The sequence below is a fragment of the Mustelus asterias genome, chromosome 24 (assembly GCF_964213995.1).
Source record: "Mustelus asterias chromosome 24, sMusAst1.hap1.1, whole genome shotgun sequence".
NCBI classification, from domain to species: Eukaryota; Metazoa; Chordata; class Chondrichthyes; order Carcharhiniformes; family Triakidae; genus Mustelus; species Mustelus asterias.
Genome location: NC_135824.1, coordinates 52350877 through 52364046, shown reverse-complemented (window position 1 = coordinate 52364046; position 13170 = coordinate 52350877). Strand labels below are relative to the sequence as shown.

Below are 13170 nucleotides of genomic sequence, written 5' to 3'. Positions count from 1 at the left end.
GTCTACACTTCCCGCTGCCTCGTGAAAGCAGGCAGCATAATCAAGGACCCCACGCACCCCGGGCATTCTCTCTTCCATTGGAAAAAAGATACAAGAGTCTGAGAACACGTACCAACCAACCAAAGAACAGCTTCTTCCCTGCTGCCATTAGACTTTTGAATGGACCTGCCACATATTAAGTTGATCTTTCTCTACACCCTATAATTGTAACACTACATTCTGCTCCCCACCCCTTCCTTCTCCCCTGTGTACTCTATGAATGGTATGTTTTATTGGTATAGCACTATTTTTCACTGTATACCAATACATGTGACAATAGTTTAATCAGATGATGACAGAAAGTGGAGGTTCCTGTCTCAACCAAAACACACACGGATACAGTGAGGACACAAACACAAGGTGCATCGCACTAGTGCACAGATTCATATCTGCGTCATGACAATAGATAGCGAGTGTGTGTTTATACAGCATATACTTACAACCAGAGGGGGCACAGCTGTGCACACAATCGCATGGGGATTTATTGGCAGACTTCATCATTTGTAATGGTTGCAAAATATAATGGGAACAGACAAATAGCTTTAGTCAGCAGAAAATGCAAGGGACTGCTGAGAATTTCAGCATCTGCTTTCCGCTGACTGTTATTTTATTTATATTCCCTCTCCCGAAGGTACTGACCAGTCAGTCACACACAAGCCCAGGGACATTAGCTGTAGCCTGGCCACTCGGAAAAACCAAGAGAACGAATAAAGCCTTTCGTTTCTGGAGCAGCTTTGACCACCGCAAGGGCATTTTACCACCAATTTTCTTTTTTGGTCATTCATGGGGGCCGTGGGCATCGCGGGAAAGATCCAACGTCTATTGTCCATCCTTAATTATCCTTCAGCAGGTGGTGGTGAGCCGTCTTCTTGAAGTCCGTATAATGTAGGCACACCCACGATGCTACTAGGAAGGGAGTTGAAGAATTAAGTCATAGACCCCTACAGTGCAGAAAGAGGTCATTCGGCCCATCGAGTCTGCACCAACCACAATCCCACCCAGGCCCTATCCCCATATATTTACCCACTAATCCCTCTAACCTATGCACCCCGGGACACTAAGGGGCAATTTAGAATGGCCAATCAACCTAGCCCGCACATCTTTGGACTGTGGGAGGAAACCAGAGCACCCGGAGGAAACTCACGCAGACACGGGGAGAATGTGCAAACTCCACACAGACAGTGACCCGAGCTGGGATTCGAACCCAGGTCCCTGGAGCTGTGAAGCAGCAGTGCTAACCACTGTGCTACCGTGCCGCCCTTTTGACCCAGCGACAGTGAAGGAACGGCCGATATATTTCCAAGTCAGGATGGCGAGTGGCTTGGGAGGGGAAACTTCCAGGTGAAACATAGATTCCAGACAGTACAAAGGAGGCCATTCGGCCCATCGAGTCTGTACCAACCACAGTCCCGCCCAGGCCCTATTCCTGAAATCCCACACATTTACCCTGCTAAGGGCGGCATGGTGGCACAGTGGTTAGCACTGCTGCTTCACAGCGCCAGGGACCCGGGTACGATTCCCGGTTTGGGTCACTGTCTGTGTGGAGCTTGCACGTTCTCCCCGTGTCTGCGTGGGTTTCCTCCGGGTGCTCCGGTTTCCTCCCACAGTCTGAAAGACGTGCTGGTTAGGGTGCATTGACCCGAACAGGCGCCGGATTGTGGCAACTAGGGGAATTTCACAGCAACTTCATTGCAGTGTTAATGTCAACCTTACTTGTGACTAATAAATAAACTTTAATTTCCTGACACTAGGGCCAATTTAGCATGGCCAATCAATCTAACCTGCACATCTGTGGACTGTGGGAGGAAACCGGAGCACCCGGAGGAAACCCACGCAGACACGGGGAGAACGTGCAGACTCCACACAGACAGTGACCAAGGCCAGAATCGAACCTGTGGCGCTGTGAGGCAGCAATGCTAGCCGCTGTGCCACCGTGCTGGTGCTCCCATGTGTCTGCTGCCCATCCCCTGTCTTTCTAGATGGTAGCGGTCTTGTGTGGAGTCTGCACGTTCTCCCCGTGTCTGCGTGGGTTTCCTCCGGGTGCTCCGGTTTCCTCCCACAGTTCAGAAGACATGCTGGTTAGGGTGCATTGGCCGTGCTAAATTGCCCCTCAGTGTCCCCGAACAGGCGCCAGAGTGTGACGACTGGGGGATTTTCACAACAACTTCATTGCAGTGTTAATCTAACCCTACTTGTGACGAATAAATGTACTTTAAAATATGGCGTACCTGTTGCCACTGTGCGTCAGCGGTGGAAGGACTGAAAGTTTGTGGACAGGGTGCCAATCAAGCGGGGCCGCTTTATCCTGATAGTGTCAAGCGTCTTGAGGGTTGTTGGAACTGCACTCACCCAGGCAAGTGGAGAATATTCCATCACACTACTGACTTGTGCCTTGTAGGTACTGGCCAGGTATTGGGAGAGTCAGGTGGTGAGATACTCGCCACAGGATTCCCAGTCTCTGACCTGCGCTTGTAGCCACGGTATTTGGGGGCGGCACGGTGGCACAGTGGTTGGCACTGCTGCCTCACCGCGCCAGGGACCCGGGTTCAATTTCAGCCTAGGGTCACGGTCTGTGTGGAGTTTGCACATTCTCCTCGTGTCTGCGTGGGTTTCCTCCCACAGTCCGAACAATGTGCGGGTTAGGTTGATTGGCCAGGCTAAATTGACCCTAGTGCTAGGGGGGATTAGCAGGGCAAATGAGGGTTACGGGAATGGGACCTGGGTGGGATTGTGGTCGGTACAGACTCGATGGGCTGAATGGTCTCCTTCTGTACTGTCGGGATTTTATTCTATGATTTATATGGCTGGGTCCAGTTCGGTTTCTGGTCAGTGGTAACCCCCAGGACGTTGAATTAAATAATTTGTGAAATACAGTCGCCACTGTGGTGTAGGAAATGGGTGGCACAGTGGGTTAGCACTGCTGTCTCACAGCGCCAGGGACCTGGGTTCAATTCCTGTCTTGGGTCACTGTCTGTGTGGAGTCTGCACATTCTCCCCGTGTCTGCGTGGGGTTTCCTCCGGGTGCTCCGGTTTCCTTCCACAGTGCGGGTTAGGTTGATTGGCCGTGCTAAACTGCTCCTTAGTATCTCAGGATGCAGAGGTTAGAGGGATTAGTGGGGTAAATATGTGGGGATAGGGCCTGGGTGGGATTGTGGTCGGTGCTGACTCAATGGGCCGAATGGCCTCCTTCCGCATTGTCGGGATTCTATGAAATGCTGTAACTCATTTGTGCACAGCAAGATCCCACAAATTGCAATGACCAGATTGGCTTTTATTTTTAATGATGTTGATTGGAGGGATAAATATTGGTGAGAAACAACCTGGGGTCTTTTCCCCGAAGTAATCCTTAATGCCCACCTGGGGAGGGTGGGATAGGCAGGGCCTCTGTTTAATATTGGATCTAGAAATGCAGCAGTGACTGGAATGTCAACTTTTGGACTCTTGTGCTCAATCCTGAGGTGGTTCCTGGACCTTCTGACTCTAAGTTCAAGAGTACCGGCAGTGTAGAGAGCAGCAGCAGAATACTTGATAATCCTGGTCATTGGATTCCACCCAGCAGCCGGGAGCCCAGATGATTCCTCGACCCCCCCCCCCCCCCCCCCCGCCCCCCCCGCCCCTTCCCCACTTCCCCCCAGCTGAGAGAAGCCACGGGCTCAGAAGTGGCACCGGGGACTTTTCCTAATCCATCTGCAAACAAGTTACTCACAGCATTATGGGCGGCACGGTGGCACAGTGGTTAGCACTGCTGCCTCACAGAGCCAGGGACCCAGGTTCAATTCCGGCCTTGGGTGACTGACTGTGTGGAGTTTGCATGTTCTCCCCGTGTCTGCGTGGGTTTCCTCTGGTTTCCTTCCCCCAATCCAAAAGATATGCAGGTTAGGCTGATTGACCACACTAAATTGCCCCTTATTGCCATGGTGATTAGGAGGGTAAATGGTTACGGGGTTAGAGCCTGGGTCGGATTCTTATCAGTGCAGATTCAATGGGCCAAATGGCCTTCTCCTGTGCCGCAGATTCTATGATTAACCAGCAAGAGTGCCAGGGAGCTGGGCTGGTAATGTATCACAGTTATAACCTCACTGACGCAGACACTGGGAGAGCTGTGTTACCTAAACCTTCAGCAAATGGAAATCAGGGGCGACACAGTGGTTAGCACCGTTGCCTGACAGTGCCAGGGACCCGGGTTCAATTCCAGCCCCGGGTAACTGTCTATTCTCCCCTGTCGCTGCGTGGATTTCCTCCGGGTGCTCCACTTCCCTCCCACAGCCGAAAGATGTGCAGCTTAGGTGGATTAGAGATGCTGAATTGCCCCTTAGTGTCCCAAAATGTGTAGGTTAGGGGGATTAGTGGGGTAAATGTGGGGTTGTGGGGAAATAGGGCCTGGGTAAGATGCCCTGTTGGAGAGTTAGTGCAGACTTGATGGGCTGAATGGCCTCCTTCTGCACTGTAGGCATTCTATAAACATCAATGCCAAACATGCACCCATTGCAAGAGTGACAAGAGACCTCTTTTGCTATTTAACCTCTTCCAACCCTAAGAACAAAGAACAAAAAAATTACAGCACAGAAACAGGCCCTTCAGCCCTCCAAGCCTGCACCGACCATGAACTAAAAGCCCCCTACCCTTCCGGAACCATATCTCTCTATTCCCATCCTATTCACATATTTGTCAAGACGCCTCTTAAAAGCCACTATCGTAAATTTTCCACTACCTCCCCCGGCAGCGAGTTCCAGGCACCCACCACCCTCTGTGTAAAAAAAACTTGCCTCGTACATCTCCTTTAAATCTTGCCCCTCACACCTTAAACCTATGTCCCCTAGTAATTGACTCTTCCACCCTGGGGAAAAAGCTTCTGGCTATCTACTCTGTCCATAATCTTGTAGACTTCTATCAGCTCACCCCTCAACCTCCAATCTCTGCATTTCCCCAAACCTGGCCTCTTGGGCATTCTCACCTTCCATTGTCCCACCACTGGTGACCACTTCAGCCCGACCTTAAAATCTACCTCTTACCTCTCTGCTCAGTGGTTCAACATCAGTCTGCTGACATTCCTGGGAATGGCCTCGACAGACTTTACTAGGGAGCTATGTAAATGCAAGTTGCTCATGTTAGGTTTGCACCCTGGTTATACTGCCCGGCTGCGAGCACTGGCTGAGGGAGAGAGCGCCTGCAATATCCCCTTCATTTTCAAATACATTCACAGTCCCAAAACTTCTCAGTGAGCTTTGCTTCAAACTCTTCGCACCCCAGCAAGTGCATCTGATTTTTCTTCAGCTCACTCGTGAGACATGGGCATCACTGACTGGCCAACATTTACTGCCCATTCCGATTTGTCCTTGAAACTGAGTGGCTTGCTAGGCCATTTCATCGAATCCTAGAATCCGTACAGTGCAGAAGGAGGCCATTCGGCCCATTGAGTCTGTACCGAGCACAATCCCACCCAGGTCCTATTCCCGTAACCCCACATATCTACCCTGCTAATCCCCCTGACACTCAGGGTCAATTTAGCATGGCCAATCCGCCTAGCCCGCACATCTTTGGACTGCGGGAGGAAACCGGAGCACCCGGAGGAAACCCCCGCAGACACGGGGAGAAAGTGCAAACCCCAAACAGACAGTGACCCGAGGTTGGAATTGAACCCGGGTCCCTGGCGCTGTGGGGCAGCAGTGCTAACCCACTGTGCCACCCAGAGGGCAGTTGAGAGTCAACCTCATTGCTGTGGTTCTGGAGTCACACGGCTGCAACAGTAGTGGACTCGCCAACATTAAGGGCATTTAAATGGTCATTGGATAAACATATGGATGATATTGGAATAGTGTAGGTTAGATGGGCTTTAGATTGGTTTCACAAGTCGGCGCAACATCGAGGGCCGAAGGGCCTGTACTGCGCTGTTATGTTCTATGTAAGCCAGACCTGGTAAGGACGACAGATTTCCTTCCCTAAAGGTTATTAGTGAATCTCCCCTATAAAACTGGCATGTAGCATTGCTCTGCAGAAAAGCTACTGAAACTCTTGTCGGCATCTTCTATTATCTCCAGTTATCCAATCAGGATCTCCTTCCATCAAGCTCAACTCATCCGAAGTTTTGCTGCCAGAGGTACTTTTTTCAAAAGAATTCTTTCACAGGATGTGGATGTCTCTGGCTGGGCCAGCATTTATTACGTAACCCCAATTGCCCTCGAGAAGGTTGGGGGATGATGGCATCTCAGGGTTGTAAGAGGTTCAAGAGCGAAAGAGGGGGAAGAGTCCAGGCTCTTGTCACTCTTGCAACGAGTACGTGTCTGGCGTTGATGTTCATAGAATCCCTACAGTGCAGAAGGAGGCCATTCGGCCCATCACGTCTGCACTGACTCTCCGACAGAAGATCTTACCCAGGCCCTATCCCACATATTTACCCTGCTAATCCCCCTAACCTACACAGGTCTAAAGTTTATTAATTAGTCACAAGTAGGTTTACATTCACACTGCGATGAAGTTACTGTGAAAATCCCCTAGTCGCCACACTCCGGCGCCTGTTCGGGGTACACTGAGGGAGAATTTAGCACGGCTCAACGCACCCTAACCAGCACGTCTTTCAGACTGTGGGAGGAAACCGGAGCACCCGGAGGAAACCCATGCAGATATGGGGAGAACGTGCAGACTCTCTGCACAGTGACCCAAGCCGGGAATGGAACCTGGGTCCCTGGCACTGGGGGCGGAGGGGGGGGGGGGGGCGGGGAGCGAGAGCTGAGCTTCAACCCCAACTCCATATTCAGCAAGGCCCAGATAACATTCCAGTTTAGGCTAAGTGTATGTAACCAATTCCCCCTTGACATTCAATGGCATTACCATTGCTGAATCCCCAACTATCAACATCTGGGGAACAATGGGATATGGGGGTGTGGGAGGGGGGGAAAACAGGAGAGAGGGGGGGTTAGGATATTGAATTTATCAGCCGTGATCTAAATTAATGGCAGAACAGGCTCAAAGGGCTGAATGGCCTATTCCTGCTTCTATTTTCTATGTTTCTATATAAATACTGCAGCTACAAAAGCAGGTCAGAGGCTGGAATTCTGCAGTGAGTAACTCACCTACTCCTTCCCCAAAGACCATCCACCATCTACAAGGCACAGGTCAGGAGTGTGATGGAATACTCCCCACTTGCCTGGATGAGTGCAGCTCCGACAACACTCAAGAAGCTCGACACCATCCAGGACAAAGCAGCCCCGCTTGATTGGCACCCCATCCACCACCTTAAACATTCACTCCCTCCTCCACCACCAGACACACAGTAGCAGCAAGGTACACTGCAGGAACTCACCAAGGTTCCCGAGGCAGCACCTTCTGAACCCACGCCCACTACCATCTGGAAGGACAAGGGCAGCAGATACATGGGGTCACCATCACCGGCACAGTGGCTAGCACTGCAGTTTCACAGCGCCAGGGACTCAAGTTCGATTCCCAGCTCAGGTCACTATCTGTGCAGAGTCTGCATGTTCTCCCCGTGTCTGCGTGGGTTTCCTCCGGGTGCTCCGGTTTCCTCCCACAGTCCAAAAGACAAGCTAGTTAGGTGCATCAGCCATGGTTAAAAAAAAATCTCCCTCGTTGTACCTGAATAGGCACCGGATTGTGACGACTAGGGTACTTTCACAGTAACTTCATGTAAACTTACTTGCGACACTAAAAAAATAAACAAACTTAAACATCACCTCCAAGTCCCCCGCCAAGCCACACACCATTCTGACTTGGAAATCTATCACCATTCCTTCATTATACAGTCATAGAGGTTTACAGCATGGAAACAGGCCCTTCAGCCCAACTTGTCCATGCCACCATTTTTTTAAACTACTAACCTAATCCCAATTGCCCACGTTTGGCCTCTATACCCATCTTACCCATGTAACTGCCTAAATGCTTTTTAAAAACAAAATTGTACCCGCCTCTACTACTACCACTGGCAGCTTGTTCCAGACACTCACCACCCTCTGTGTGAAAAAATTGCCCCTCTGGACACTTTTGTATCTCTCCCTTCTCACCTTAAACCTATGCCCTCTAGTTTTAGACTCCCCTATCTTTGGGAAAAGATGTTGACTATCCAACTGATCTATGCCCCTCATTATTTTATAGACCTCTATAAGATCACCCCTAAGTCTCCTACGCTCCAGAGAAAAAAGTCCCAGTCTATCCAGCCTCTCCTTATAACTCAAATCATCAAGTCCCGGTAGCATTTGGTCAATCTGGGTAAATTATTACTGGGTCAAAATCCTGGAACTCCTTCCCTAACAGCATCATGGGTGTACCTACACCAGATGGACTGCAGTGGGTTCCAGCAGACCGCTCACCACTACCTTCAGGGCAATTAGAGATGGGCAATAAATGCTGGTCTAGCCAACTGAACCCACATCTCCTTATCCCTCAACTCCCAGAGACACTAAAAATCTTTTAGTCTTAAATGTAACTGAATGATCAAGGCTGCTAAATAAGGATGAAAGGAATAGAAGGTTCTGCCATAGGGTGAGATGAGGGGGGAATGAGAAGAGGTTGAACTGTATCATAAACGCCAGTACGGACCAGTTGGGCCGAATGGCCAGATTTTGAGCCGTACATAGTGTATATTGTCCTAAACAGCATTGGAATAATTAGAGTAAACAAGTCAGTAACTTATCATTAGACAAATGACTCAAGGGTGACTCAGAGACTGGAATAATGTTTGCACGAGAGTTTGGATCCTTATTAACCAGGGTCATATATTTTTGTAAAAAAAAATAATCAGAAAATTCTGGAAAGAAAGCTCAAGGGAAAAGGTCAGTTCATAATCATGGCCTGACCCGCAGGGGAAACAACTGAGTGACTGTGACTTTTCTCTTCCAGATTCTCCACGCTCCCCCCACCCCCTGGCCCCCCATTTGCTTATTGACAACAGCTCAGCCTTCAACACCATTATTCCCACGAAACTCATCTCCAAACTCTGTGGCCTGGGCCTCGGCTCCTCCCTCTGCAACTGGATCCTGAACTTCCTGACTCACAGACCACAACTACTAAGGATAGGCAACAAGACTTCCCCCTCAACACCGGTTCTCCGCAAGGCTATGTCCTCAGCCCCTTACTATAATTGTTATACTGTGTGGCCAAATTCCCCTCCAACTCGATTTTCAAGTTTGCTGATGACACCACCGTGGTGGGTCGGATCTCAAACAATGACGAGACAGAGTACAGGAATGAGATAGAGAATCTGGTGAACTGGTGCGGCAACAATAATCTCTCCCTCAATGTCAACAAAATGAAGGAGATTGTCATCGACTTCAGGAAGCGTAAAGGAGAACATGCCCCTGTCTACATCAATGGGGACAAAGTAGAAATGGTTGAGAGCTTCACATTTTTAGGTGTCCATATCACCAACAACCTGTCCTGGTTCCCCCCCCCCATGCTGACACTATAGTTAAGAAAGCCCACCAACGCCTCTACTTTCTCAGAAGACTAAGGAAATTTGACATGTCAGTTACGACTCTCACCAACTTTTACAGATGCCCCATAGAAAGCATTCTTTCTAGTTGTATCACAGCTTGGTATGGCTCCTGCTCTGCCCAAGACCACAAGAAACGACAAAGGTTGTGAATGTAGCCCAATCCATCACGCAAACCAGCCTCCCATCCACTAACTCTGTCTACACTTCGCACTGCCTCGGAAAAGCCGCCAGCATAATTAAGGACTCCACGCACCCCGGACATTCTCTCTTCCACCTTCTTCCACTGGAAAAAAGATACAAAAGTCTGAGGACACATACCAACCGACTCAAGGACAGCTTCTTCCCTGCTCCATCAGTCTTTTGAGTGGACATACCTTGCATCAAGTTGATCTCATAGAAATCATAGAAACCCTACAGTACAGAAAGAGGCCATTCGGCCCATCGAGTCTGCACCGACCACAATCCCACCCAGGCCCTACCCTCATATCCCTACATATTTTACCCACTAATCCCTCTAATCTACGCATCCCAGGACACTAAGGGGCAATTTTAGCACGGCCAATCAACCTAACCCGCACTTCTTTGGACTGTGGGAGGAAACCGGAGCATCCGGAGGAAACCCACGCAGACACGAGGAGAATGTGCAAACTCCACACAGACAGTGACCCAAGCCGGGAATCGAACCCAGGTCCCTGGAGCTGTGAAGCAGCAGTGCTAACCACTGTGCTACCGTGCCGCTTTCCCTACACCCTAGCTATGTCTGTAACACTACATTCTGCACTCTCTTGTTTCCTTCTCAATGAACGGTATGCTTTGTCTGTATAACGCGCAAGAAACAATACTTTTCACTGTAGACTAATACATGTGACAATAATAAATCAAACTAAATTGCTTGAAGACTCACTTAACCCAAATGTAAACGTACCCTCTCCCCACCCCCACACATACCTGAAAGATAGGCAGGAGGAACAGCAGCAGAGCAGCAGCTGGGCAAGGCAAGGAGCCCATCAAACACATCGCCACACGTCCCAGGGCTGCACATTAGCTGGGGGATGGATGGGTGACGTCCAAATGGGGCGAGGAAGAAGCAAGGGGTCAAATCAGGAGGGGCCAGGCGAGGAATAATCATCCGGAATGAAGTCCTGGGAAAATAAGACCTTTAAACTCAGATATAGAGACAGAGGAAGACATAGACCTTTACATACACTGGGGCAGCACAGTGGTTAGCATTGCTGCCCTCTTTTTAGGTCAAACCAAATAAACAAACTCAGATTAAGTCAGGACAAAGTAAAAAGGGGCAGCTCCCCAAAAGGAGGGGGAACAGCCCGAACAAAAATCAAAGTACAAAGGGAACTTAAAAACACCAAATTAAAATGTGATTGTCAGGGTCAATAACGCACCCCAACCCCTGCGGTGCCCAACGGGCACGGAAGGCGTCAACCGCACCCGTGGACACCGCATGCTCCCTCTCCAGGGACACCCGGCTGCGAACATAGCCGCGGTAGAGGGGCAGACAGTCAGGATGGACGGCCCCCCTCGATCGCCCGCTGCCTGGACCGGTAAATGGCGCGTTTCGCCAGGCCCAGGAGCAGGTTCACGAGGAGGTCGCCATCCCTCCCCTCTCCGCACCGGGTGTCCGTAGATCAGGAGCGTGGGACTGAAGTGCAAACAAAACATCAATAAAAGGTTCTTGATGAAAACATAAAGGGAGTGCAGCCTAAGACACACAACATAGACATGGTCCACGGACTTCACAGTACCAGGGTTCGAATCCTGGTTTGGGTCACTGTCTGTGTGGAGTTTGCACATTCTCACCATGTCCACATGGGTTTCCTCCGGGTGCTCCGGTTTCCTCCCACAGTCCAAAGACATGCTGATTAGGGGCATTGGTCGTGCAAAATTCTCCCTCAGTGTACCCGAACAGGCAACTAGGGGATTTTCACAGTGTGAATGTAAGCCTACTTGTGACACTAATAAATAAACTTTACTTTACACTGAGGAGGTCGGGGGGGGGGGAGGGAGAGACAGAGACAGAAGCTTTGATACAGAATGGAGTAGACAGGAATAGTGGATAGGGGAGAAAGAGAGGGGGGGGGGGGGGTGGGGATAGAGTCCAAAAATATGCGGGTTAGGTTGATTGGCCATGCTAAATTTACCCTAGTGTCAGGGGGATTAGCAGGGTAAATATGTGGAGTTACGGGGATGGGGCCAGGGTGGGATTGTGGTCGGTGCAGACTTGAAGGGCTGAATGGCCTCCTTCTGTACTGTAGGGATTCTATGAAAGAGGAGGGGAAACATGGATGAAGATAGAAAAGACAAAGACGTAGAGAGAGAGAGAGAATCATAGATTAAGATAAAGTCAGAAGTCAGGGAGAGGCAAGAAAGGGGGGGGGGGGGAGAGGCAGGAACATAGATACAGAAAAATAGAGAAAACACAAAAGGAGAGAAGGGGGTGATAGAGACAGGCACAAACATACACAGAAAGATAACGAAGATTCATGGGGGTGGGAGGGGGAGTTGGGGTTGGAGAGCAAGAGAAGCAAAGATAGGGAGGAGCAGATTCAGAGATCTCATCAGATGAGGAAGAAAGAGACAGACAGGCAAAGGGGAGCAGAGAGAGGGAGAGGGCACAGATTCAGAGACAGGGGAAAGAGAGAAAGGCAGAGATTCAGGGAGACAGGCACAGATACAATACCGATGAAGAGATAGAGTGAGAGATAAACGGAGACTCGTGATGTCCTTATACAACCAGGAAAGACACTACACGTCCAACAGTCTAACCCAACACAAAGGCTAAACATTCGCTCAACACATTCTGGCAAAGTTAGGGACAGACAGAGTTACTGGCACTAACCTGTGGGGTGGAAAGTGCTGGCAAAACCCAGCCCAGTGGTGTAGAAAGCAGCCTCAGGACTAATGCAGACAGGATGAGAGAGCTCTGCTCACTCACTCTCTCTCTGACCAACCCCCTTCAGCTTTCCGCATTTTGCAGAATTGCAGCCAAGTTTCCAGGCTCGCCCCCGAGTCACGGGATCTCCCTGCTGACCCCCAGGGTGAAGGAGGAATTCACAAATCCCCACAGAAACTGCAGCAGCAGTCTGCTCTGAAACCCCGATTGCTTTGTTCAAAGAGAAAGCAAAGGCAGTGCCCCGGGAGCTGAGCGCGGTTCCCGCCGGCCGGAGAATCCTCCGCTACAGCGCACAGGGGCTGGGCTAGCCTGAGGCGGATGGGCTGAACGGCCGCGGCTTTCTCGCGTCTGCTTCAAATTCACACCTCACTCAGGGTTTAATAACTCCGGTTCACCCTTAAAGAGCCAGACTCCTCACTCTGCCTGATCCTATCCGCCACTGAGTGGCAAATAACCTCCAAATTCCTGCTCCCCCCTCCATTCGACCCCTCCGCGTTCCCCCCTCCCCCTCCCCCCTGCCCCTCTCTGCTACCCCTCCCCCTCTCCGTTCTCCCCTCCCCCTCTCCGTTCTCCCCTCCCCCTCTCCGTTCCCCCCTCCCCCTCTCCGTTCCCCCCTCCCCCTCTCCGTTCCCCCCTCCCCCTCTCCGTTCCCCCCTCCCCCTCTCCGTTCCCCTCTCCCCCTCCTCGTTTCCCACTCCCGCTCTCCGCACTCCCCCTCCATTCGCCCCCTCCGCACTCCCCCCTCTGCTCCCCCCCTCTCCGCACTCCCCCTCTGTTC

The 13170-nt window shown here is 50.7% G+C and overlaps 1 protein-coding gene across 1 annotated transcript in view; it reads right to left on the bottom strand.

The window, feature by feature from the left end:
* LOC144511397 (snake venom vascular endothelial growth factor toxin ICPP-like) overlaps window positions 1-12684 on the bottom strand; it is a 34342-nt gene extending 21658 nt beyond the window's left edge. Inside the window, exons 1-2 of the mRNA XM_078241713.1 lie at window positions 12339-12684; window positions 10433-10626 (exon numbers count right to left, since the gene is read on the bottom strand). Of these exons, the coding sequence (XP_078097839.1) occupies window positions 10433-10501 (69 nt within the window). The 5' untranslated portion in view covers window positions 10502-10626; window positions 12339-12684. The remainder of the gene's footprint in view (window positions 1-10432; window positions 10627-12338) is intronic.
* Window positions 12685-13170: the final 486 nt, after the last annotated feature.